Raw genomic sequence first — 27,177 nt, 5'->3', positions numbered from 1 at the left:
CCATTCCACAAACTGCACACGATAAAAGAACTCTACTTGTCTAATCCCTGCTAGATCCCCATGCCAAGGGAATCAAAGACTATGAAAAAACATCTTCCAGATGTGACTTAGATGGGTTGCTGTGCTGCTCAGCAAACATGTGGGCTCCTCTGGTGGGCCTGCTCTGAATCTAGATTTAACAGCATTCAAGTGAGGGAAACAACTTCTGGAACAATGGGGGTTATTCCTGAAACAAGGCCATTGTGAAAGACTACCTATCCCTAAAGTTTATAGTTGAGACTACTGAAAAACCCAGGAGCAGGAAAGACATCCTCCAAACACAACGTGGCAGGCAGATACCAAACCAGTCTCGGGTTCTGTTGGACAAGCTTTGCTCTCTGGGATCAGCACAGACACAGAAGAAAAGCTGAAATGATCCCACACGATACACCCGCATGCATTGCCCATGAGATCCCACCTCCCAAAGCTGACTGGTGTGGACTGAGACAAGCACTGCAGTTTGTGGCAGAGGGGGCATTTCTCCAAGACTGACACAAACAGTCGGATGGGGTGAAATGCCACATAGGGGGTTACGCTGGGCAATGCTCCATGGCAAGCATTCTCTTGTCTTCACAGCAACGTTCAAAGCCGTGCTTTTAGCTCGCATAGCTGAGATGCATGCACGTGGCAATCCAACTATGCTGGTATGAAGCACAGCTTCTCCAGAGTTCCCAGGCCCACACTTGGAACAATGTCTACACAATGCACCACACTATTCCTTTGCCCCCCTGGGATCTCATAAGGCAGGAAATATTTTGGAGAAGCAGTCAGCCCTGTGATTTGTTGCCAGCTTTCTCAAAAGCCACTGTCAGACAGGGCAGGCTGCATTAATTACAAAACACAGCTCTCCTAGAAGGCAGTTGGTCACATGTGCGACACCATGAGCCAGTACTGGCTTGGGAGCTAGATAACAACGTTGGGGCAAGACGATAGGAGAAAATAACGGGTTCTATGCACAGAACACTCAGCTCTTGGGGATCCTGAGCTCCTTACCTGTGCATCAATAATTTTCTGCTTTGCATCAATGACAGCTTGCATCTCTGCATGATCTTTCTTCAGTTCCTCTTCAACTGCCATGAGCCTGGTGCACAAAAAGAAGTATGAATTAGGACAGCTCAGCATTATTCCAGAGCATTTGAGGTACTCTGCCCTCTTGGTTTGACTTCTCCAATTGTTCTGGTGTGCAGGAAGAGAATTTTGCTGCACTCTGGAAAGGTTACTTATCCATCTCATGCTCCCAGCTGGCTAACCCTAGTACTTGCAAAATGGACATAGCCAAAAATGCAACTGTTCTGGAGAATACAGCCTTCAGAATTGACTCCAAACAAAGCAAAGAGATTAGTTCTCAGTACAGCAGAGACCAGCATTACAAATTCCTGACTGCTCCTCCACTCTCTTGGCAACTTGAGGCCAGTTTCTATATCCATATCTCAGTTTTCTCACTTCCAAGGCAGGACAGCACCATCCCAGAGATGTCAAACTGCCCATGCAGCTCTCCCTTCCTAGTGCCATAGCCAGCATAAGGCACACAGGGGAGCTTCTTGCCCTACACGTTTCCAAACTCCCCCAAGCCTCACCTGCTGATAATGCTTTTCATCTGGCTGTCCTTCTCCTCCTGTTGCCTGCGCAGTCTCTCCTCGCTGTCCTCCAATCTGGACTTGTACTCCATCAGCAGCTTCTGCATTTGCTGCTCCTGCACCAGGAGCCGCCGCTCATACTCCTCCAGCCGGCGGCTCGACACTTTCAAACGTTCCTTCAGCTTCGCTATCTCCTGCTCGTACTGCAGGCAGGCAGAAAGAAGGGAGGGATCAGACACAGAGGGGAAAGGAAGAGATCAGACTGTTATACTTCTCAGCTGCTGTTTAGGGCCGATGCTTTTTTGACTGACAAAGGAGCATGGGAGCTCCCATTCAGCATTATGCTACTCCTGCTCCGCAGGATGTCATGCACAACCTAAGCATCAGATGGATCCAACATGGCTCCTCAGCCCGGGCTGGTAACATCCCCAGTCACTCCAGACCCAAGGAGCACCCAGACAGAAGCTGCCAACAGCAGCAATGTGATCAACCATTGAGCTACTGCAGCACCCCAACAGCACAATCCTCAGGACCAAGGCATGAAGCCACTTGCCCCAGGTTGAAGGCAGCAGATATTGCTCACAAGGCCAAAGTTTTGTCCTGCTTACTACTGGATAACCACTTCTGCATTAGTGCAGAAATACTGTGCCACCTCAATGACGGGTGTCCACCCCATGGGGAGCCCAGGACAAAATCTGAATCTACTGGTGGGCTGCACTTAACCAAGACTTGCACAACCACTTTGCAAATACACTCAGCTTGGATTAACAATCGTGTTGTTGTTTCTTTCTCAAATGGAATGTCATGATGACTAAAAGACTTCGCAAGCATCAAAAACCAGCAGTATAAGACAGCTATGATGTTGTCATAAAAATAGTAACTTGAGCAGGATCTAATGCACTTACACAGTGTGACTCATGATGCAAGCAAACGCTGAAGACCAGCCTGTAATCTATGAGCCCTTAGCTATGTCCACGTGCAGCCACCTGACATGCTGCAGCCTGAAGGTGTGCTCATCCACAGCATGGCACTGTGCCTCACAGTGTGACAGCATGAAGCCGTGCCCACACAGCCTGCTTGGTTCTGAAGGGATGACTCTGGCACGGCTGCCCCTGTCAGCTGCTGTGCACCCAGCTCTGGGATGGGCAGGACCCGCTGTCATCCCTCGAGTCCACCCATACAGAATGAAAGGTACCTTCTCGGCATGCTTGGCTTCATCTGGGTTCTGCTCTGTGTCCTCCTCGACTTCCTCATACTGCCCATTATTGAGGACCCACGCTGCTGTCCTTTCCACTGGTGACATCGTGGCCGAGTCCACAGGTGACTGGACCTGCAGCAGAGACACCTGTAAGCATTTGTCAAAGAAATTACACCCGAATCAGCTCTCACATTGATTGGAGGAGAAAATTGCCCATGGATCTGTCAGCCTCCATGGCCCCAAAACCTCTCTGCTTGGTCAAAATTCCATGCAGTTCTCACGGACAAAGACAAGTTTATAAGCACAGAAATTAGCATAACTACCCCTGAAAGAGCCACACTGTCTCTGGGTTTTGAGAACTGCAATAGGCCAAGCTTTTCCCCATCCATGGCTTCACTTTGTGCCCGAGCAGACCGCCTCCAGTTGTACAAAGTGAGGGCTGCTCCATGGCGCGACCATTTAGAAGCCAATGTCTCGGTTAGGAGCTGTGTGCTTCCAGCAGCCACATTCAGAGAGCTTATGAAGAGCACTTGAGATGCTAAAGGTTTCTGATTTACAGGAGAAAGAAGCAATGCTTGCTAGGAACCAATTCCCCTCTTTGCTCCCTCCCAGAGGAACACGCTGACATTTCTGTTCCCACCTACCTACTAAATGGAAATGGAAGGCAAAAGCTGACCTCTCCCAGCAAACAAAGGGCCTCGCTCTGCATTCAGAAACAAATGGGACTTGTGGAGAACAGAGTCTAATAATTATAACGCCCACAAAGCTATGCCCGGAAAGAACATGCCCAACTTCTCCTTTTTGCTCTTTCTTTTTATTAAATAAGAAGAGAATTCCACAACACGATTTGCAATTAAAAGGATGCAGTGGAATTTGCATCAAATAAAAAGGCTGGCGGCTCACTTTGGCACACTTCAAGGCACTTCTCAGGGCTGTGGGCAAGGAAAGAACAAATTGATTTCTATAAAGCAGGACCAAGCAGCCCCGTGCACCCAGTGCCAACAATTAGCATGGGAAGGAGGGTGGAAGAATAAGCAGATGTGAGTTGCTACAAGGGATGGGGAGGAGCCTGCCCTGAAGCCAGGCATAGCTGCAGGTATTGATGCAGTTATGGAGCACACAGATACCTGCAGACACACCACCTTGATGCTAAACAAGGACATATAATGGATTTATTTAGGGCAGAGGGAAGTCATTCCTGGCCTGCACATTTCCTACCATCTCTGCACTGTATTCAAGGTACTTAACCTGTCACCCTATCCATGCCTAAATGTGAAACACACTCAAAAGAAGGACGCGAACGCGAGCACTTCAAACAATGAGTAATTACGTTTCTGGCATTAGCAAATTGGCATAGCAGCCTTTGCTTTGTGATTCAGTGCTTCTGATCTCCTCGTACCTCCGTTCTGGAGCCCTGGTTGCTCTTGGTTCCCAGGCACCACTTAGACTGTCTTCCTTTAAACTGCACCATTCAGGGGTGTTTGCCAAGATGGCTACGCCAGCAGGGACAGCAGCAAAGCCTCCAGAGCAGGAGCCTGTGCTGGCAGCAAAGTTCCTCTGCCAGCTCTGCCTTACAAGCCCAAAGTTTCCCTTGCACAGCCTTGCTTGCAGCAGTGCTTCTGCTCCAGTGGGGATGCAGCTGCATGGGCAGCACAGCGCAGCCTCAGCAGCTGTGACTTTCTGGAGCTGAACTGCTTCCTCGTGCCTATGTACAGAGCAGCATCCTTCACGGAATGGTCTTGTGGGACATTAAAATGTCCTTCAAAAGCAGGTCGGGTAAATCAAAGTCCCACGTGTTTACTCCCGCAGTGACCACAGAAGAATGCACCTAACCAGAGGGACAGCACAGGTGTTGCCTTGGAGAGCCTCTGCCTGCCTGGCCGTAGGCTATAGGACATTCCTCAAACCAACCACCTTCCCTCTGTCCCACAGTCAAGACGCTTCCTACACTCACTGCAGTGTCAAGCATTTAAATACTTCTTTTTCTCTTGAATACCGCACTGATTTAGCAAATACTTCTCATCCGCAGCAAATCACAATAGGATTTCTTTAAGGTTAAGGAATGCTGCCTTTCTGACAGGAAAATTCTGACTTAAAGCTGTCTACCAGCAGCTGATAAAATGGGGAATTAGGAACTGGCGCATATAAACACTCCTTTCCAGAGAGTGTTTGCATTACTCACTGTTTGGGATGATTAATGAACAAGCAGTATTTGGGGCCAGCAGTAGGTTGGTGCATCATGGTGAAATGCAGGTCTCTCCACACTTGAGACACCTCTAATTATTTATTATTTTGGCAGCAATTTAGTCCAGGATATTTAGCCTTTGTTTATTCCTCTGTTTTTAGGTAGCTATGCTTTTAAATCAGCACTGCAGGGTAAATGTGTTCTCCCCTGGCAATCTTAACTGTGACTTCAGAACAAAGCTTCTGCTACTTTGTACTTGGGGAGATGTTCAAGCTCTGTTTCTCTCAGCAGACGTGCTGCTGCCTTAGTAAATGAAAAGCATTTCTGTTAAGCTTCTGTACAAAAGCATCCAAAATAACAGGTAAGCTAGGTCTGCTGGGTTCGTAATGGGAACAAGCTGGCACTTTGTGGCCAAAAGCAAGGCTAAGTGCCATAGTCAGCCAGCACAATTCAGCTCAATTTAGATCACAGAATAGCTTAGGTTGAAAAGGACCTCAAAGGTCACTCTGCAGGCTGGCTGCCCCCCAGCTCAGGTTGCCCACAGCCCATCCACGGCCTGGGGCACCCACAGCTCTGGCCAGCAGTGCCACACCAAAAATCTTTGATGGTCAATGCAGCAACCAGTTGAATACCAACACCTGGGCAGGGACTTTCCTTACCTGCTGTGTTTGCTGCCTCTGAATGGCCCTCACCTTCGGGACCGGGCTCTCCCTGGAGGAGGAGGACTGCTGCCGGGAGCGGCTGCCATTCTGGATGGGCTCAGTCACCACAGCCCCCGACACGGCCGACATGCTGCCCGTGCTGCGCAAGGACGCGCTGTGTGGCAGCGACTGTGGCGCTTTAGCCCTGGCCCCTAACCCAGCCTGGTCCATTTTGCGGATCTGTGCCTGGCTGCTGCTGTTCTGGCGGGGCAATGCAATGGGGACGTGCTTGTCTGGGATTGTGTGCCGCCTAGAGAAGTCCTCGCTCTGCGTGCTGCGCTTGGTGAAGTCCTCCATGCTGCTGTTGCTGGGCCCGCTGAGCTTAAAGTCTTCGCTGTTGCTTCGGCTCCGCGAGCTGGCGGTGCTCAGGTTCTCCAGGCTGGAGTCCACGGAGGCCTTGGGCATCGGCGCAGGTGGGTTGTTGAGGTGGTACACCGGGTTCTGGAATGACAGAGGCTGGAGGCTGCCCTGCTGGTTCAAAGCTGGGTGCAGCGGCCTCCTCACCTGGGGAGCGCTTTGGGGCGTGCTCTGAGTCTCCCACAGCTGCTTGATGTTTGCCACCTGGGTGATGGAGAGCTGGCTGCCGGCCAAGCGCAAAGGCACGTCGTGCATCATGGAAGCGTGGTCACTGTGAGCGGTGTGGGGATCCTGCAGGTCCATGAGGGAGATGCTCCGACCATTGGGCAAGATGCTCTCTCTTTCATCCTTATCTGAGTAAGTCATGCTCTGAGTGGATGCCTGCTGAACCAAAAGCAAGGTCTTGCCCCTGAAATATCCATCTATGTTTTCCTGGGTTGGAGACTTCAGTTTATGTAAGTCACTGTGGAGCGGAATGGAGTTTGGTTAATTTTTAAGCAGCCAAGACCCTGAGAGACCTGTCCCAGAGAAACCTCTTTCCTTCATTCAAACCTCCCCTCTACTCCAAAAGCTTCAAGGAACTGGATTTCCTTTTATGAGCTCTCTGAGGTCAAGACAGAACACAGCCTTCCTTAATTACTGCTCCCATCTTTGAAGATAAGTCTGATTCAAGAAGCGCTTCATCTTTATGTTCCACAGGTAGAACACAAACCAGCCCCACCAACCCCCCCCCGACACACCTCCCTTTCCAGCAAGACTTCAGAGAGGTTCCCATTTCACTTTAACCCTGCACCAAAGCTACGTATTTTGAGCATCTCAGAACCCAACAGGAGCTGCATGAAGCTCTCATGATGTAGCTGTGGGCCGGTACCTATCAACTCCCCGGTATCTCCTCGAGCTCTGGCTGTTACATACCCATCAGTGGGGTCCTCGAATATCTTCTGAAGCCCTGAGGAGAGACTGCCGCTGACGTTTGGACTAGAGCTGTGCTCAGTGAAACGCCTCAGCTGCTGCTGTATTGGCGTAGGGTTGGTCATTGATTTGGTGATGTCAGCAAGAATACGAGGAAGAGGTCCCAGTTTTGCCACGGTCGCCTGTAGGAAGGAATTTTCACCCTAATTGGACAACAAGCACCGCGACATCCGCCAGTTTTTGATAACGATGCACAGAGGCGGAGGGGTGGAGGTGGAAGGAAGGAAGGTGGGTGGTTGTGTGTGGGTGTGCCAGGACCGTAATGCAGTGTTACGGAGCAGGGTGACCACGGCGACGAGATGGATGGAGGAGACGAAACGGGGTGCAGCAGACATTGAGGAAAGAAAAGGAAATAGACAAGAAATTAGGATTGACCTCAAAAATAAAATAAAAAATCATGCTCAACAAAACAAAACTATGGCCATTCCAATGCAAAACTCTCATGCAAAGCAAACTAAGTCCAGGCTGGGTGAGGTCAAAGTGAAAACTATGGTATCTATTCATTAAAGGGCATTCGCAGACTACAGATTCAGCTGGTGGGGGAACTTTCCAGGCAAAGGGTGTCACGTGGTGAAGGAAACGCATGCCAACAGACAAAGGGGTGTGCGGCGTTCACGGGGATCATGGCAGGGCTGCAAGGGTTGAGGGAGACGGGAAAAGGGAAAGTTTTCATTTGCTTTTTGGCATCCTGCACCGATGCCAACTTCCGCAGCAACTTGTTATCAAAAACTAAGGCGTTCTCCCCTGCTTAGGAATAACTTCACGAGAACATCAGCGATCCTCATCCCCATGTTATCACAGCAGCCTGGGATTAAAGGTGTACACATTCTCTGCTCAGTGCTGGCTGGGCCTAGGGGAGGGCAGCTGACCCTGGAAGGCTGCTCATTCAGGCTGCCTCTCTCTCCCTTTGGGTCACTGGCTATACCACCTGCAGGGCATCTTCAGGCACGTGGCTCTGAAGGAAGAAGGGGAAACGCTGGAGGCTTATCATTAGGTAAAGCCCTGCCACAAGAACCATTCCCTTCAAAGACATCTGTATTTTTCCTGCAGGCAGATATTCATCCAGCTTGATTCCAAGGAGAGGTCTCTTTACAGACACTATCTCCCAGCACTACTTCCGTGTCTGTTAAAATCTCAGAGGTGACTTCTCTCATCATTTCCCAGTCATTACCTGCAGTAAAGCAGCACTGCAACATAACTTTACCCCTTCATTTTTCTTTCAGCAAACCACTACCTGAGCCCCCAAGCTCCTGTTAGGACACATCCGTGCATCTAACCCACACCAAGGGCAAAGCAGACCTGCTTTGATGGCCCAGCCAGGTGTGGCTCCTCCCTCTCCTCAGCATTTACACCATCTGCATTCCAAGAGCAGCTCACAGTAACTGAATGCAAGGATCCATTTGCAGTTCTAAAGACTGGCGCTGGGTTTCTCTTGACCTGACACCTGACTGGCACTACATGAGTTCACCACAACCCAGAGAAATGGAGGAAATGGTCTTTTGAGTGCTGCCTTTGCTTGTTTTCCTAAGGCTGCTGAGCTGCCTTCAGAGCAGACCTTACTGCCTGTGACATTCTGTGTGCATGTATGAACTAAAGGGGCAAACAAGACCACAGACTGCTATCAAATGACAATTAATACATGTTGTCTCTTCAAGAGAAGGACGTTTCTGCTTCATTATCCTTCCTTATCAAGGTTTTAATGATTTGGGATCCTGGAAAGCCACACAGCAAACAAATGCCTCTTCTCTTTCTACAGCTAAATGGAAATGATGTTCCTCATTGGCAGTGAGCATCTATTGTGATCAGCAGAACAGGGTCTGGAAAAGGCATCTGATCCCAGCCTGATACAGAGGCAGAAAGCACCTTGCCTTTGTTACAGGATAAAGCCGAGAGTCAAACCAGCTTTTTACATGGCACCCTCTTACCTACTAAAACCTAACCTGAAGACTGCAGAGATGAGACCGTCCCAGCTGGCTTTGGATCACAAATAGAACATAAACAGGTCTGCCCGGCCACTATACTCCTGCACCAGAAGAGTACTGACAAGGGCTACAAGATTTTCACTTTCTGCCCATACACCCTTCTCCCTTTTTCCCAGGTCATTTATGAGGAACCTGACTGCTCAGAGAATTCCAGACCCATTTATAAGTGCTGCCTTCTCCACTTTTAACATCCAGCCTTACTTGAGGCTCTGCAAAGTGTTTGCACTACTGCTGGAGCCCAACCACTTCACATGCTCTGATGAAGAATCAGAGAACGAGCAGTTGTGAAATGCCACTATCATACATTCCTCCCTGAAGCTGTTGAATAAGTTTATCCCCAGTGCAGGCTTCAGCTGCTCCTCTGATGTTTCCCAGTGTTTACAGTTGCTATGATACAATCGCCGGATTCACCCTCCCAGGCCTCCAAGCCTGCTTTACCTTATCAAGTTGGGACACAACCTCCCATAAGAGGGAATGCAAAACTGAGAGCTCTCTGCCCAGGTCGATATAGCCCTCAAATCCAGGCATGTTTGAGATGGTATCTGGATTAGAGATCTCCAGGAGAAATCGCTTCATCCCCCCCCACTCATGTTCCAGGAAGTCGTTCATGAAAGCCATGTACTCTTCCTTGTTACCAAACCTGCAAGAAAGGAAGGTGGGGGAACATCCAGTCAACAACCCCTGTACAAAATACAGAGCACGAGTGCTTGCAGACAGTTTATTTGCATGCTTAACTTTAGATCTCCCTTTCTAAAGAGGGGAAAAAAAGAGCTGGGGTCACCATTTAAGAGATTCCCTGCTTTTGGCCATGTTTAAACACCAATAACTCACTGAAGAAGGGGCTCAGCCCATCTCTCCCTCCCACAACAATCTGTTCTCTCCTCCCCTTCTCTGCACTCTATCCCCTGCAAGGGAAATGTCCTTGTTACCACTCAGCTGGGAATACTGGAGGAGGAGAGGGGGAAAGTCAAGTTCCTTGGTGGAAACAGTCTTTCTTCTTTTGAAATAGGATACACACTGACATGCTAAAACCCAGCTTTCTTCTTGGATTTATATGGTGTTCCTCTACTGAATTCAACAGAGCCCGAATCTGCATGTGAAAAAGAGAACCTCTCTCTCACTGAGGTGGACAGGGCTCACATCTAAGTGAGAGCTTTCTTCCATTTCTAAAGCTGACTTCGATCTGCTGAGTGCAGACACAGCTACCAAGCTCTGCTCCCCTCACTCCACTGCAACCTCCGGTCTCTTGTAGCCCTATAGGCACAGACTTCAGTTTTACTGTCACCACCTACTTAGCAAAATTGGCGAGGTTCTGAATGACTTTAGCAATAAGTGTGAGCGTGCGCGACGTCCGGTCGTCAGGATACTCCTGCATGAGGCTGAAGAGGCTGGGGGACATGATGGCGGGGCACAGGAAGCGGAGGAACAGGGAGGCGCTGATCAGCCGCTCGCTGATGTCCTGCTTGCCCCTGCTCAGGCACTGCTGCTTCCAAGATGCAAACACCTCCTTCAGCTCACGAGGGAACACGCTGAAAAAGAATAAAGCAGGACATTTAAAACGGCACGGGCGATGAAATAGAGCAAAATTGAACTGATGATCAATCGCCTGGAACAATTATCTGTGAGAAACTGTAATCGGCTTTATTTATTGTCTCTTGTCTCCCCTAGGCTAGGAAATGTCATTACGCATCTATTCTTGGATGCTCACTTAATCTGGTGATACTTAAGTACTGTTTAAAGCATCCCTTTTAATATCTATTAGACGAAGCCCTTTTCAGACACACTGACTTACACCAGCTAAGAACTACCTGCTTGGGAGCAAACGTGGTGTTAGGATACAACAAACAAACTGAACCCATCTCCATGACTACAACTGTTATCTTGCTTGTTAACCTCGCTCAGTGCTCCACGTGTGCTCCCCTTGAAGCAGAAAGGCCCTTCTTGCAACGGCACTCAGACACAGAGATTAACAGAGAGCTCTCAGCCAATGTTTCCTCCCTCCTTGTGTTTTCCTGCTCACTTTTACAGATCTAAAGGGGCTGAGAGCTTTCCCTGAATATCTGAACTTTCAGCTCTTTATCCCAAGCTCAAACTCAGCTGCAGTGTTCTCACTGGATTCCCTCCCAGCTGCAGTTCCCCTGACAGAACACACCAGCAGAAGCTGCTGTAGGTACGGAATATTGGACTGCAGCACCCTGACCTGGGGGTGAGTTCCACCTGCCGTGCTGTCTCACACATAGTAAGCCAGTGAGGACAACAAACAAGGGCAGGACTGGAAGATCTATTGGAAGTTCTACGCTATTTCCCTGTCTTCTCACCTTCAGAGGAGGAATGGGCACCTCCTGAGCAAACAACCTAATGGGGGAGAAGGGGAGGGGAGATGCCTCACCAGTAGGAATTGATAATCTTGCAGAAGGCCAGCTCACAACACATTTTCAGGTTGCTCTGATGGTCTGTTAATTCACTGGATGAACATTTGCTGGGATCCACTTCACAGTTTTCATCTGACTCATACAAAGCCTTGATAAACTCCCCTGGACAAAGGGAAGAGGATGACAAACCAGGGTAATTACACGAGAAGCCTCCTTGACACACCTTTAAATCCTGTTTATGCCTTTCCTTGGCAACTGCCTCTTCTCCTCTCCGTGTCTGCAATAGTCTCCAGACACCAGCTGTTGGGGACACGGCTCCTCCCAGCTCTTTCAGACCAGCATTTGCTGTAGAAGATCAGACGACTGCTGCTCTAATGCCTCAGCCTCCTGTGCCCTCTCTGCCCCCACACATAGGCACAATAACAGGATGGCTTTGCTGTAACCCCAGCAGACACTTCATTTATAGCCTGGAGAACAGGATTCGACTCTGTCCTCCAACTGTGTTATCAATCATATGATTACCCACAGCCTCAGAAACGAACCTTTGCTATTTGTCTTCATAATTTCTGCAGGAAATATATTTGACAGTCTTATTTATTTTTCTCATTTCTAAATTTACTGTTTTCTGTTTGCACTTCAGTAAGAGAAGTAAGTATTCCCTTCCATCAACATCTCACAGCATTCTCATAGCCCTCATCATTCAAAATCCCTCTCTTACAGGGTCACAATGGAAACTGGACACAGACAGAAACAGGTGAAGTTCACTTTTATGAGCTGGAATTATCTACTTACTGCTTTTCCTATCTATGGTAGCATACCAATCACAGGCAGACCCCTTCATTCATCTCTTTAATTATTCAATGTCTTCTGAGTTCATCCCCTCAGATGATCTTGCTGGCTCCGAGCTAACGCCAAAAGGCTTGTCTGTGCAAGGGGCCTTTGTTTCTTCTTGCTTTGTTTTCATACAAACCCTTAGTGCTTCCCCCTCCCAACCTGGAGCCAGCAGTGATCTTTTGCAAGCAAAGCAGGTGGTGCATCTTAAGCTTTTTTGTAGGGATCCAAAACATTTCTGCTGAGGGCATCTACATCACTTAATTGCCAGCCTTTCTGTATGAGCCAACTCTGTTTCATCTCTTGTTTGCTGGGTATATTGTTTTGCTTAACCACACTTGAAACGCACTCTCTGCGGTCCACAAGGCCCTGCCTTTATCATGTATTAAAATGCTCTTATGAATGTACCAGAGCTTCTTCAACACAAGGAATACATACTTCATATTCATACCTCTGCCTGGAATTTCCACCTAACTGGATTGCACCTGATGCCAGGTTCACTCCTGACACACAAAGTACTCTGTTCCTACTGTTACAAACCCCTTTTTTAGCCTGGTCATAGAAGAGGTGGAACAATCATCACTGCTCACAGTGTATCTGTGCTGCTATACCCACCAACACCAGAGATACAGAAGGTTACCCAGAAAAGCAGTATGATGATATAAACATGCTGAGGGACACAGCTGTATCAAAGCAAGTCGCCCTTCTTTGGCTGCTACTCCTACAAGCACCAATGAGCACCTTCCTCTATGGAGAGGAAAGGCATCAAGAGCAGGGAGCTGCCTGGATAGCTGCTCACACATTCCTAAATGTACCTAGGTGCGCAGAGCTTCAGCCCCATTGCAGAACTGAGAGCCCACGCTGTGACTCGCATGTCACCAATCCACGTGGTGAGGGCTCATCACGCACCTTGAGAAACCTGTGGGGCAACACAGCATGGGAACAAGGGATCATGTTATAAAGCAATGCTGGGTGTGGAAGATCCATTCCAACTGCATTGCTACAGCAACAGCACTTGGGTAAATCACCTCCTGTGTCCCAGCACAAGGCCCATACTTGATTGGTCCTCTGCATCAGCATCAAACCCTTGCAATGCAAATAGCTGACATAAAGGTATGTTCTTACCTAGCGCATCATGGAGATACTTCTGCCCTACCAACTTCAGGTATTCCTCAATAGCTTTGGTAGCAAGTGTGTTCTCCCTGAAGATCAAGACATCGTGTTCCCCACAGCGATCTACCTCAGACATCACCAGATCTGTTAAGAAGTCCTGAAGGAAAAGGTCAGATGGCAGGTTAGTTTAACCAGACTCACACCAGGCTAAAGCAGAAGCCAAGAAGGAAGGAAAAGCAGGAGAGCCAGATAATGACTGAAATAAGGTAATGCTTCTTTTAAGCAAACTCTTCATTTCACCTGGTGCAAACATCAGCTGCACCACCACAGTGTGACATGGGAACGTGCCCTCTTTGCAGATTAAGGCTATGGCAGCCTAAGGAACTCAATGCTTCCTGCAAAGAGAGCTTCAAACTTACAGGCACTAGGAGGGCAATGTCAGAACAGTAACTTATTCACCTGCTGGAGGTAGATAAACCAGAGCCCACTTCCCAGGAGGATTTCAACACAGCTCTACAGGAGCTGCCCCAGCTACCAACCTCTCTAGGTAAAACAGCTGGTAAGTAACCAAGGGAATCACGCAGTGCCACAAAGCACCATCCTTCCTGAGATCTACATCAGGCAATGGGGGACAGTAGAGAGTGGTACAATCTTGAGAGTTACAATGGGATCTTTTCAGAGCAGTTAATTTAAGCTGTCCCTTGACTGCTGCTTGTGGTCATTCTCCCCTACCTCCAACTCTAGCCTGTGCTCAGTGGTGCTCAGCCTGTTCTAGCTGGCATTACTGGAAGGAGCTGGCTACAGCTTGGTACTACTCCCATGCAGCCACTTGGCAGGCAGCACCTGGATGAATCAATGCTCCTTAATGTCCCTCAGATTTTCTGGAAACCTGCAGGATATTCTCCCACAGTCTGTTCAAAGCAACCAGGGCTCTCATCAATTACTGCATTACAGGGAGCCCACCAGTGTGCACATACAAGTCCTAATACCATTCCTGGGGCAGGTGGGATCACCATTAACTGAGTAGGGATTCTCCAAATGGCTGTTCAATTGCTGACCAAATCGATGTTCATGTTGATTAGCTGGCTTAGCACTGAATCAGCAGTGGCATGCTGCTGCTTGCTGTATTGGAGATGTATTTATAGAAGTTATTCTCTAGTCTATTTAACTCTTGCTCACTTACCTCTTTATCTAGTATCACAATTCAAGAAACACAGAAAAGGTTCCTGCATACTTAAAGTGCAGGCTCTCATTTTTCAGTCCTTCCACTTACACTTTGTACACAGTATCTTTAACCTTCCTATCAACTCAGGCACTTCATTTGTGTTGGTGTGGTGCCTATTTGCATGTCTTCCTGGTAGATGTAACCACCAAGCCTTTCAAAACACTTTTGAGGGCCTCTTCTCAGCCTCAGCCCATCAGGCACCTTGTGCAGCTGCTTGTGGTCACACCAGCCCAGGAATCCTATTTTCTACAGGCCAAAAGTTGAGAAGATACAATCTACCATCAGAAGGAAGGAGCCATTTTGACAGGGGCCGCCCACTCTTACCTTAGCTCTCCCCGTGCTCTGAAGAATGTGCACCATTGCACAAGCCATCTCTTCCTTATTCCTTACGCTGATGACCGGCTCCAGCACCGAGCACAGCATCGTGTAATTGCTGGTAACAAACTCTGCAAACTCCTTGTATTGCTCCATGGGTAAGATGGTGATGGTCTGATAACGAGACTTGATGCGAATGGAAGGTCCCCCTGATTTCCCTTTGTTGGGTGTAGGTGTGCTGACCGGGTACCATTTCTCCACAAACTGGCGACCCGTGACAGTGGCCATGGGAATATTGACCAGGCCGACGTAATTGTTTTTGTCCTTTTTCTTTTTCTTCTCCACATCCTTGTAGATGTGAACCGTGATGCTGTGAAGAGCTGGGAGACCGTAGAACTCAAAGTGCTCTCCCCAGAAGATGTTATCTGCTTTCGTTTTGCTGGTGGTGCGGGCAAAGAGAGTGTCATCAAGGCACAGCTCACAGAAGTATTTCTTCTTGGGGGCCAGGTCCTTTGCCTCGATGATCCAGAGACGAAGCACATTTTCAGCTCGACGGCAGTTGTCCTGCACAGAAGAAACAACTCAGATGTGATTCATAATTTCTAACATACAGAACATTGTCTTGCAGGGAAGCAGCAAAAGGCTGCCCTGTGCATCAGAGCCAGGGACAGAAGCAGGATTTGCCCAGATGTGCCTCCACATTAAACCATGAAGCTCCTCACCCCCACCTTCTGAGGCTCAGAAATCCAGTATGAAACATCATAATGAGGCACGGGGAGATCAGGAAGCACCGTGACATGATTTGTTAATCAAAGCTTTAACCTACTGCCCTCAGTGGAAAAGTGCACAGCAGCTTTTGGGACACTTCTGAGTGGACTTCTCCTCCCCAGACTAAATTAATGGAGCAGGTACCTGCGGGAAGCCCTGTTACACCGGACTGAAACCCAATCGTACCACATCTGTACCCCAGTAATCTCATTGCTGCAGTTCCTATTACCTTATTCGGCTGCACTGTTCTGCGTAGGTTTTCCATCCACTTATCCCTCTCTGCAGCAGAGGAACAGCTGAAGCATTTACTGCCGCTGGAGTAGGTTACCTGGAAGGTGGAAATGACAGGCTGAGTTCAGGCAAGCCTAAGAGACATGTAAGGGGCTGCAAGAAGCAATGTTTGAGCAACTAAGTAAACATGAAAAAGGCAGGAAAACAATACAGGAGCCTGCAAGGCAGAGAAGGTAAAAGGCCCAAAAAAATGCAGAGAGAAAAAAAAAGTCAGTTCAAATTAAAGTAATATATGAGGAGCACCAAAGGCTCCTCTTAAAGGCTTTTCAACAAGGCTTTAATCAAGCAGTTAATTTTTCTTTTAACGCTTGTTAATTGATCCATAGCTGTTGAACACTTGCAGTTTCCCCTGCTAGGTGATTTGGTTACTAACAGGGTGAAGGCAGACAGAGCATTGTATTAATACAAGTTAGAACACAGTGGAAATGGTGTCTTCAGGAAACACAGAATGTTTCTGACAATCAAATACAAACCAAAGCAGCCGTGCTCTGATCCAGCATCTGATGCCATCCACAATCCTGCTTCAGGCAGGTGTGAGCCACCTCGGTTCTTTCACTTGTACCTGGCCTGAAAAGCCTAATTTACCCTTCCCATTCATCTGTGCACACAATTAAAAAGCAGTTTGAGGGAACAGCCCCAGAGCTCTGATGGTGCCAATACTTTCACTGCACACCTCAAACCAAAGCAAGCTAGAAAATGCTTCCAACTGAAGGAATAATAGGCTGAAAGAAACAGGAGCAGCTCCTGGATCCACCCTGAGGGAGAAGAGCCTGATATGCTGGTTTTCTGCCTGAGCAGTTGCCCAGGTTGCAGACGGATCTCTGCCCCAGAAGGTACATATCTGAGCAACCCTGCAGCACAGACTGGACCAGCTGCCCATCACCCCGATGCCAGATTACAGCGGGTTTAGATACAGCCAAACAGCACACATGGATGTGCTGTAAGGTAAGCCCTGTGCTCACACCAACAGCAAGGAACTCCTGCTCCACGGCACAGCAACGTGCCCACCGTCACTGGGGCAGCAGCCAGGGAAATAGGCTGAGCTGACAGAAGCAGGTTCAGACTGGAAATCACATTTCTCAGTTGTAGCATAATTTGTACCTTTAATTCTAGGTAAATCTGAGGAGAATGAACACGTGGCTTAAGAGCAATAGTATATTTCAGCCATGCATTCACACCCAAACTACAAACTCTCAGACACTTCCTAAGTTAACACGTTTTCCACTTAGAAGACGCAGCAGCTGAAGATTTCCCCACATTGATGGCTCAGCCCCAAGGACTCCAGCAGCCCCCACCCAAACCCCCAGGCAGGTTTGGCTGCAGACCCCTCCTCCTATGACACAGTGCCCTGCCAGGCTTCAGACCCACTGCGCTGCTTCTATTCGCAGAACGCTCTTTACCTCAAAGCAGAAGTCCTGCCCGAGGATGCTGCTGTGAAGTGGCTTTACAAAGACCTTTTCTTCTGCCCCAAGGTCCAGGGCCTCCACTGCGCTGCCGGGGCTCAGCAGGGACTCATGGGAGCGGGACTCCTTCAGCTTCGGCAGCCCACGTGATCTGCAGAGCAAAGGGAGAGGAAACATTGGTTTTCTCACAATTACCAGCAGGGTTGGCAAGATCTCAGAGAGAGCTGCCAGTCGTTTAATCACAGCAACTTGCACAGTTAGCCCGTAAGGCTGATGACAAGTAACGTTAGGCCAGTAACCCCTGACTCCAAAGGAAACATCCAGGGCACAAAGGCTGTTCCCACCCACCCGGGCATTGCTCCCATTGAGCAGTGTCAAACCCCTCTAAAAGATGCTGATTTTAGAGGTGACATTAGTGTCACGACCTTCTGCAATAACCACAGTGTGCTTTAGGCACAACCAGCATTTCTGCTTTTAAACATGATGCACATACACCTTTTTCCTCCAGCTGGAACTCAGTCAAAGCAATGAGGGACATCACCCGTCCCAGCTTTGCATAGAGGAGCTGTTTACCTGGCAGGTCTCATTTTTAAGGTGTTCAAGTTCACGTTGGTACCTACATCTGTTCATCTCTAAAGGTGCAGAATCATGGAATCATTAAGGCTGGAGAAAACCTCTCACATCCCCAAGTCCAACCCCAGCCCAGCCCCAACATGCCCACATCCCTCAGTGCCACATCCCCACGGCTCATACAATAAGATGCATTGAACACGGAAGGAGAACTCTGTTCCCATTTAATATATTAAAACGACCCAAATGGAGGCAGCAAAAAGCTTTCATCAGTGAGACATCACAAAGACACTGATTTCAAATGCAAAACAGCAGCACTGGTACAAATGCTTTGGCTGTGCTGTGCACGCTTTGTTATAACAGGTTCCAGCAGCAGCTGTACCAACGCAAACCCCAAACCTCAACCATGTATAATTGAACGCTTGCTGCAGTGAAGGTAGGGCAAGTCTAAAATAAACACACCACAATACACCACTTTAATACCATCTCTGCAAAATCCTCTCTAATTTCTCCTCTCAAGAAAGCACTGCTGAGGTCACTTGGCTTCTATCCCTGCCCCAAACTCTCAGCAATTCCAGCCCTAGCCAAGTACTTTGGTGCATGATGCAGGGGAGCTGGCTGAGAGCCTGCAGCTACCACCAGCCTCAGCTCCTTGGACAGAAGGAAAGCATGCAGTGGTCACAAAGAGGAGGGGAGAGGGGGAAAAAGGACAAAAAGAGCACCAGATAAAGGAGAAAGAAGGAGATTTTGCAAAGCCCTGATCAGCGGAGGCTGCACTTGGAGGAATACAAATGAAGCCCACCTACATGAAACAACTGTACAGCCACTTAGCAGTGCATCCCCAAAACATAGCGGTGCCACATGTCAGAGTCCTCCGTTTCCAGCCCGGTTCCCTGGGCTACATCTCAGACAACAAATCCTGCTGGGAGAGGAAGGGAGGCCCAAAATCCAGGAGGATCCTCCTCAAGCCTCAGGTCCTGGATTTCCGATGAGCACCGTGTGCCAGGAGGATGTGCTGGGGCATGGAGAGCTGCCTCGACACTGTAAGCACTGCCCTCACTGCGCGCTGCCCCAGGGGTGCCACCAAGAGGCTCCCGGCACATGTTGCCATGGCACAGCTCTGTAAGGAGATTAGGGGAGGCTCGGGGAGCCTGCTCTGCTGATGTGCTGAAGGTGACCTTTCCAGATAGGACAAAGATCTTCCTCTTCCCTTCCTACAATGAGTTTAATGAGACCCAGATAGTGAAGGACAGCAGGAAGGGTGAGGGATCTTCCAACAACGCATCCAAGCAGCCCTTGGGGTCGGGGTGGGGGCTGAGGGAGGAACATGGCAAGCTGTACTCAGTGCCTCCACATCCCACCTTGGGAGCTACACCTCCCAGGAGCATCTATTCTGCTCAACTTGTTGGCTTTGAACACGTGCTTTGTTGCAGAAGGTTGGCTGTGTTGGCTCAGGCGCCAGCGGTGGAGGAATGCCGATCTGTTCAAGCAGCTCCTTGAAGCTACCATACTTAAATAGCTCATTAAACTGATTAAGTGGCTTAGAATTGGCACTTTGTCTTCCATGAACACCACAGCAATGCTGGAAAGCTGTTGGTTAGAGGCAACCACACGCATTTAGGGACACAAATATATGCGCTTGTAATCACCACAATTTATATTGCACCTATTGATAGATCAGCAATGCAAATCATTGATACGTGCCTAAATCAGCAGCGTCCCAATCAATAAAGACCATAATTAGAAGGAAATAATAGCTCTATGCTCCTTAAAAGCCACATCTGATGTTCTGAAGCCATCAGTAAGAGTGAAGGAGAATTGCTCGCAGGCTTCTCTTTTGCACAGGGGCAGAGTTAATAAGTCAAAGTCACCGACTGGTTTCCCGGTGCCAAGCAAAGGGGCAAGATTAACAGGGTCTTTTCCCATATTAGTCAGGGAGCTGCTGGTAACACGAGTGCTGCTCGGAGACTCTGCTAAGAGAGAGGTAATCCCAGGGAAGCAGATTACTGTAAACAGGAAGATCACGCATGCACAAGGTGGGGGGAAGGGTTGTTTGTCCAAATCTGTTTCTGCTAAACAGCTCCATTAACAGCCCAAATCCTGATTTACAATACAATTAACTTCAGGTGACAAACTTCCCCGTGCTGTTTTTTCTCTTCACTATTGTACACAGCAAAGGATCACCAAAGATGCTGCACGAAGTGGGAGCAAATAGCAACAGCACTGATGCTTCTCACATAGCAGTTTTCCACAGCTCCTTTCCAAGGGGTGAAAGAGATGCTTTTCAAGGACTGCTCTGAGCTGCTCACCTCTCTTCAGGTATTTTGGAGCACCAATCATCAGAGCTGTGCAAACTCCTCCTAAATCAGAGCCCAGGTGATGCCATCTGAAGCGCTGACTGAGCAGCAGCAGAAGGTCCCTCCAACAGCAGCACCACTGAGCCCCTCTCCTTGCACACAAATCCAGTTTTGCTGCTGCAGGAACACTTTGCTTGTAAGCAGGGAGCTCAGCTCCTCCAGGCTTTGGTGTCAGCCTGTTAACAGACTGCATCCTACAGACGTGCAGGATAAAGGGTTAAACCCTAATTGCTCTCTGGTTATGAAGCTCTCCTGCTGATTTTGACCTATTTAAAAGCCAAACAAAAAAGCACAAAAGACTTTCAATTACCAGGCTTACCAGGGAGAGCACTACATCGCCTCAAAAACAAACACGCGGTCATCAATAACACAGAAGATAGAAGTTGAAAACCAGAAAAAAAAAAGTATAGAAATAAAGCAAGAAGCTACCAAGGAATAGAGACCCACAATCTACGTTTCCTTTCCCAACACAAACTGGTGTGAAGGCAAAGAGTTTTTTGTTCAGCCCAAAGACCCGAAGCTGAATTCAGTACTTAACCCCCGGCAAAGCCACAGCAGCAGCTCTGTGCTCTGCTCTTGGGATCCCAGCTCTGCTGATCCGCACCCCAACGTTGGCAGCGTGGTCTGCACCAGGACGGCAGCGCAGCAGCAACGGGCTCCCCGTGCAGGCATTCATTCTGTTAACACACCACACCCTGCTTCGTTATCCAGCTGCCTATTAGCAAAACACCCCGCCACTTGGTCAACAATTCTACAAGTCCAACCAGTTTCATCGTTGTCATTGTTTTTTAAGCCAGACGCCAGCAATTTATACTGGAGGAGCCTGGGCTGTGCTTGTACAGAGGGGATGGTGCAGCCTGCAGCAGGACAGGGCAATGGCTTCTGACAGACGGGCTGCCCTTGGGATGTTGCTCAGTTTTCACTTGGAAACAAACAGCTGCTCGAGGAACCAAATAAACCGGCTGAAAGAAAGATGTACAACTCCAAACAGGAGACGTCTCTCTGGAAACAAACCACTCCTCCCTCTTCCCTGAGCAGATAGGAAGAGATACGCTGAATGAATACGAGCTCTGACTGAGTCGAGCCTTAATAACGCATTGCATAATACAGATTTTTATCCTCGAGTCTCAAGCGGAACAAAAAATCACCCACCTTTATTTTTTGTTCAAAAGGGGGATTAAATTACAACAAACACGTATGAGAATGCAGGAATAGGAGGCAAAGAAGTGAGGAAAGAGGAGCACAACTTACCGAAAGTAGAAGAAGCCGTCGTTGGAGCAGCGGTACCGCTTTGCCATGAAGCCCAGAGCCATGGCTACCCACTGCCCTGCTGCCTGCCACAGCCCATCCTGAAGGAGCACCAAGAGCAGGACCTGCGCTCGGCCACCACCATCGGATAATGCCATAAAATGACTTTTAGTGCATCAGGAGGGTTGTTCCCACGTGGCACTAAATCCCAACAGGGCAAAACCCTCCCAGCTGTCTGCACAGCTTTGCCGCAGTCGCTGAGACCATATGCAGCCGGTCTCGGCAATCTCTGCTCCCTGTCTGGGCACCAAATGGAGGTGAGAGCCAGGGAGTCCTCCTGGACACACTCTCCAGTTGTCCCAACTGAAGACACTCATGTGGTCCCTCCTTACACTTTTACTTTTCTTCACGCTTTTCTATGTATTACTGACAGAAACAACCTAAGAGAGAAACACGTGGGTTGGAGAGCCTAAAGAACGTGGTGGGAACCAGGTGAGAAAGGCACTGAAGGGTGATTTGTGGTGCCAGAGAGCCCTGTGGCAACAGCTGCTGATAGCCCAGCAAGATGCTGTGCCACTGCACATCTAGGGAGCTGCATGCCAGTATGGCACTGCCACAACCAAGCAGAGTCCTTATGCTAGTGGCTTGTAATGGCTAAACGTGAGTTCTCAATAGGCAGTAATAGAAATGGTGTGTTACAGAGGCTGTGCATTCATGCACAACACTCAGCTACCAACAACAGTGGGCTCAGTTCTGCAGGGACACCACAGTTTTCTCTTCCACCCCCCACCCACTAAACCAGTTGAAGTTTAAAACCCAAAAAAACAAAGTCGATTGGCCAACTGCTTTCTGCTGGAACGCCAGATCTGATTACGAGAATATCTGCAAGTTATCTCCAGCACTCCCTTACAACATTCCTGAATCCTTTCTGCTTTAAATAGACTCTGAACAGACAGTATCCATCCTCTGTCACCATCTGCAGTGTTACGCTATCCCAAACGTGCACCACCATCTTCCTTCTTTCAGCTTTCTGCAGGTACTTACCTATAAGCATCTCCTGCTTCTTAACAGAACATAAACACCTCAGAAGAATGAGAAAAACAATGTGCCAGCAGCCTCTGCTCCCTTCAAAACCTTTTGGCGTTTTAATTTATAAAGCTACATAATACTTCCTTTGAAGCCAGGGCTCTGTATTTGTCAGAGCAAGAAAAAGGTAGATGCTATCAGTCCATCTGGCCCTGAAAGCCGGCACGGCACCATGACATCACCCAGCACTGCCGGCTCCAAGTGGGAAAGGGCTGACTCACTGGGGCAGCTATGGGACATTTTCAGAGCAACAGATCTGCAGAAAGCAAGCACAGCAGGAGGTGGGAAAATGGCAATTCCCTCTTGTGAGTTCAGAGCCAGCTGCTGTGTGCTACCTCCTTTCATGCACACACAGGTGGAGCTGACTTACTCCTTTGGAAAGATCCCAAATAAGAGCATAATTCTAAAGGTTTATCAATCTTTTATGGCTTCCTTCTTCCCTCCAGCTCATCTCCTCCCAGTGTACTAATCTGTTCCCCATCTCAGCGAGTTTTTGAGTTGTTTTTCCTGCTGGTCTGTTCACCAATTGCATTTTTCAGGCAGCTGCCAATGAGACGGTGAAAGGGATACCAGGGAAGGCAGACACTGTTGCCAAGTTTCACTTGGAAATTATTTTCCTTTATTTGTGAAGATTTTATTTGTAAAACTAGCCATGTTCTTCCAAAGTTGCTATGTTCCCTTTGTGCACTGATTAGACCACAAATGCAAAGAGAACTCCACACAAAGCTCTCAATCTGTTCAACCACAGGTAGCCTGTGGTTATAAGGCTGAGTGGTGCTGTGGCATTTTCCATCCAAGAATAACTTATCAGCAGTTCATGAACCTCACCTGTATCACCGCGCTTCACAAACACGCAGCCACTGTCATTGGTGCAAAGGTCATCTCCAAATAAACATCTCAGCTTGCTTTCTATGTAGCTTAGCAACTCTTAGATGATGATGCCCCCGAGCTCTGCCCTCTCTTCACTTTAGCTCATGTACCTCTGGAAGGAGGAGGACTGCATGGACTCATTATCAAAAATGCTTAATTCCATTAGTAGCAAGCGATGGTTTCAAGGCACAGAACACTCAGAACACAGACAGAGTTCCATCTCCAGTGCGGAGATGCTGCTCAAAGTAGGAGGCCAGACCTTCATCCTGAGGTTTTCCAAGGCTCTGTTGCCCAGACTTGTGCACAGACTCTGCCACTGGAATTCTCAGTTCTCCTGGCTCCTTCTTGTTAAATCCATACCTAGGAGACTTGAGAGGATTGATGTGACTGGCTATGCCTAACGCCATCACCACACAGTGCGTGACCTCCAGTGGTTCCTTCCAAACCCTGTGATTCTGTGAAGTGATGCTTTTGAAACAGCCAGAGAAAATCTGTGTGTCATTTGGGTTTAGGTGACACAATTCACGCCCACAAAAGCAAGGAGGAATGAGCGAACTGGTTTGAAAGAGAAGGTGGCTATAACATGTTTATTTCTTCAAGTAGTAGGTATTAATTATAGCTAAATATAATGGCTTTCCCAGAATGATAGCGTTTCTCTTATAGTACAACAGAAAGCATCATCAGTCCAATCTCAGTGTGAGAACTGAGTGAGGGAAAGACAAATACATTAGTTATGACAAAACCACTTCTGCATTACAAAACACCAAGCCAGCAACAGTAAAAATAACAGGTACCTCTATCACAGGGTGGTTTATTTCATGTGCTTTTGTTCACTAAGTTGCTTTTTATAGCAAAGCTGCAACTCCCTGAAAATAGGCAGTTATACAACAAACCAAAAAGCCACCCACCACAAAGTGGACTTCAAATAGAAGAGGTGGACGTTGCCATGACTAAAGAGCAACATCAGCCTGTCCTGTAAGTCACGGAGGTAACAAGACCCCTAACACCTGAAGCCTTGCTATCTCCATGATTTTATGGTGCTGCCTTTCTGCTGGGGAAGATAGGGCCATTGATTGAAGCAGCACAGCATGACAGATGCAACTAATGAATTCAGCTCAGCTACAGGAGAAGGGAAAATGCACTAAACAGCGTAAAATTGGAGAAGCCTGTCACGGCCTTAAGTACAGGGCAACTTATTTTGCACTCATTCTAGTTCTCCTGCTGGGTTGCTGTGGAATATAACACACAGCAACGTTTAATGAAGACAATCAAGACACTTTATAAGTAGTTAGGGGAAAAAAAACGCGTAAGATGAACATTTGCTTGCCTCACATACGATCCACTCAAGCCTGAACCAGCAGACAGAAGCAAAACAAGCAGGATATACCAAGATGGACAGCAGTTACCAGGTTTCCCAGTTTTCTGCATAACAGACCATCTGTTCCTTGCAGGACTCCGCACTGCAGCAGCTATAGCATCTCCTGACATTAGCAAGGACTTTCAATGTACCTGAACTGCACCGCACATCCCTGGGCTCTGCCTGTGCTGGCTGATCTGATCTGCTTGCACCAGCACAATCCTCACTCTGGCCACTGCACTGATCTGCGGATCAGCGCCACATGGATCAAAGCAAGGTTCTATAAGAGCCAATCAATCCAATGGTGTTGTATCATGAAATTTCAAGTCTGCACTTTACTGGGGACGGATGCAGATGAAGGTATTGCAGTCTAGATGCTTAAACTGAACTTTGCTTTTTGTCAGCTGTCAACTGCAGTAAAAGATTTCAGTCCTATGTCGATGATACATCATAGAATCACAGACACGTTGTATAGTAAATAAGAAAAACAACCTCTAACATGCCATTCAGCCCCAAAACCATCCATCTGCCAGCTTAACAAAAAAATACACAACTCTTCCTTTCTCTCCCATTACCAGTTGAATTGCATGCTGCACGTAGACTTCACAAAGTGCCTCTGGATAAGGCAAGGCTGCTTTGGGAGATGCACTGACCCTTACCTGTCATCAGCATTGCGGAGGGACGGGAGGCGGAAACTTGTGTTCCTGTCCAGCTTTGACTGACTCTTTGTCCTCTTGATGGACCCTTTCAGACGTTTACTGAAGAAGCCCTGAAATGAGAAGTCATACAAGTGAGATGCCAGTAATAAATCAATCACTGCACTGTCACCCAGTCCGAACGTGGAAGAGATTCCTGCTGATTGTGGGGAACGTGCTGTATTGGGATTCCTCTGGGCAGGAAGAAAGGCAGGACTATGTTGTTAATGACAGTTCCCATATGTGACAGCTTCAAATTGCAATAATTAGCACATCTCATGCTGCAGGTGCATTTCAATGAATTACAACTACTATACAAAAGACCAAAAGGCTCCTGTATCTCTTTGAATTACTTTATGCAACATGCAGAGACATATCCTGTCGAAATATTTCCAGGGGCTGCAAGCATGCAGGTACATACATCCTTTGGCACAATCAAAGCAAATATAAAGGTTCTTAGTCCATAGGATTAAGCAGCATTTTTCTGGCTGAGTCCATCCTGCTCCTTTACAGAACAGAGCGCTGCTGACAGGAGATATACCGAACGCATGCAAGTGAAACCATGTTTGTTAAGAACCTTATAAGGCCAGCTGATAGAATTTGCTCAAAATGGATTTTCTTTCGGTGGATTGACCTAGCAGATCTCCAGCCTTGTAAAAGTCTACTGACAGCAACCGCCAGCCCTTCATCCCATCCTCGATGTGTCTCTAAGCTAGAAGTCGAGCACAGCTACTTCTAAACACAATTTGTAAGGCAAACCCTTCAGCTGCTTTTGGGGCGGGTGACAGATGTTGCCCACAGCTGCCTGCTGTAATACAGAGCTCAGCAAACTGGAGACAGACAAGGTCTTCTGTTCCTCCCTACGCAGAAAACACCGACAAAGCAAGAGTGTTTTATTGGCTGCAGGTGACTTGACCAGATGGAAGCATCCAACTCGCTCATTTTCCAGACTTGTACAAATTAGGCCAACACAACACAAGGAAACATTATCTGCAATCTCTTAGTCTAAAAAATCTCTTTCACCTCTTCAGGAAGAAAAAGAGGTTTATTGATGGCATCCAAAGGAGAAGGCTGCCACCCTGTTCTAATCAGAGCTGCCAGGTTAATTGCTGGAGGACAAAGTTGCTTCCAAATGGCAAAGGCAGCGTTTGGCCACGTTCACCTACAGGCAGCTCCAAATCAATTTTCCAATTCTGTTTTTGCCATTATGTTCCCATGCTTTCAGTGCTTCTTCTAACAAACAAATAAATAAATGAAATCTATCCTCTTTTAAACACGCACATCCTTCCTCAACTCCCACTGCCTTTCCTCATTTTGTTATGCTTGGGCCTTTTACAAGTTTCCCTTCTTCCACTCCTATAACCTAATCCTTCCCAATATCATTGTACACCTGTGCCCTCCACAGAGGCTGATGGACAAGCTGCATGAGTTCTCCATCTCCTTGCACTCCTCTTTAACACTTCTTCATTGGATTTGGAGGGTGTTATATTACTAAAATCTCGTCCATACCCAAAGCTGGCTGGATACCAAGCACACACAGATCGTCCTCTCCTAAATATTGTGTAGAGAACAACCTGCTCGCTCACACCACAGCCCACGGGCAGCTCAGAGAAAGATGGTTGCCACATGGCCTATGGGATGATGCCACATGGGACAAGGGAAGGA

The 27,177-nt window shown here is 48.0% G+C and overlaps 1 protein-coding gene across 13 annotated transcripts in view; it reads right to left on the bottom strand.

Moving 5' to 3' along the window:
* The window catches only part of RASAL2 (RAS protein activator like 2), a 138,215-nt gene that overhangs the window by 6,557 nt on the left and 104,481 nt on the right, over positions 1-27,177 (bottom strand). For 9 of the 13 annotated variants that reach the window (XM_015869599.2, XM_015869600.2, XM_015869603.2 and 6 more), the window contains 13 exons: positions 25,477-25,586; positions 17,327-17,480; positions 15,865-15,963; positions 14,877-15,431; positions 13,340-13,484; positions 11,401-11,545; positions 10,304-10,540; positions 9,450-9,651; positions 6,973-7,172; positions 5,659-6,520; positions 2,812-2,946; positions 1,617-1,819; positions 1,033-1,120 (listed from right to left, as the gene is read on the bottom strand). In XM_015869599.2, the coding sequence (XP_015725085.1) occupies positions 1,033-1,120; positions 1,617-1,819; positions 2,812-2,946; positions 5,659-6,520; positions 6,973-7,172; positions 9,450-9,651; positions 10,304-10,540; positions 11,401-11,545; positions 13,340-13,484; positions 14,877-15,431; positions 15,865-15,963; positions 17,327-17,480; positions 25,477-25,586 (3,135 nt within the window). Of the gene's footprint in view, positions 1-1,032; positions 1,121-1,616; positions 1,820-2,811; positions 2,947-5,658; positions 6,521-6,972; positions 7,173-9,449; positions 9,652-10,303; positions 10,541-11,400; positions 11,546-13,339; positions 13,485-14,876; positions 15,432-15,864; positions 15,964-17,326; positions 17,481-18,705; positions 18,801-25,476; positions 25,587-27,177 lie in introns of those variants that run through there. The other 4 variants (XM_015869601.2, XM_032446264.1, XM_032446265.1 and 1 more) reach the window with 2 other exon arrangements.

The sequence above is a fragment of the Coturnix japonica genome, chromosome 8 (assembly GCF_001577835.2).
Source record: "Coturnix japonica isolate 7356 chromosome 8, Coturnix japonica 2.1, whole genome shotgun sequence".
In the NCBI taxonomy this organism is placed as follows: domain Eukaryota; kingdom Metazoa; phylum Chordata; class Aves; order Galliformes; family Phasianidae; genus Coturnix; species Coturnix japonica.
Note: the sequence above shows the minus strand (reverse complement) of the source record. Positions and strands in the feature narration are given on the sequence as shown.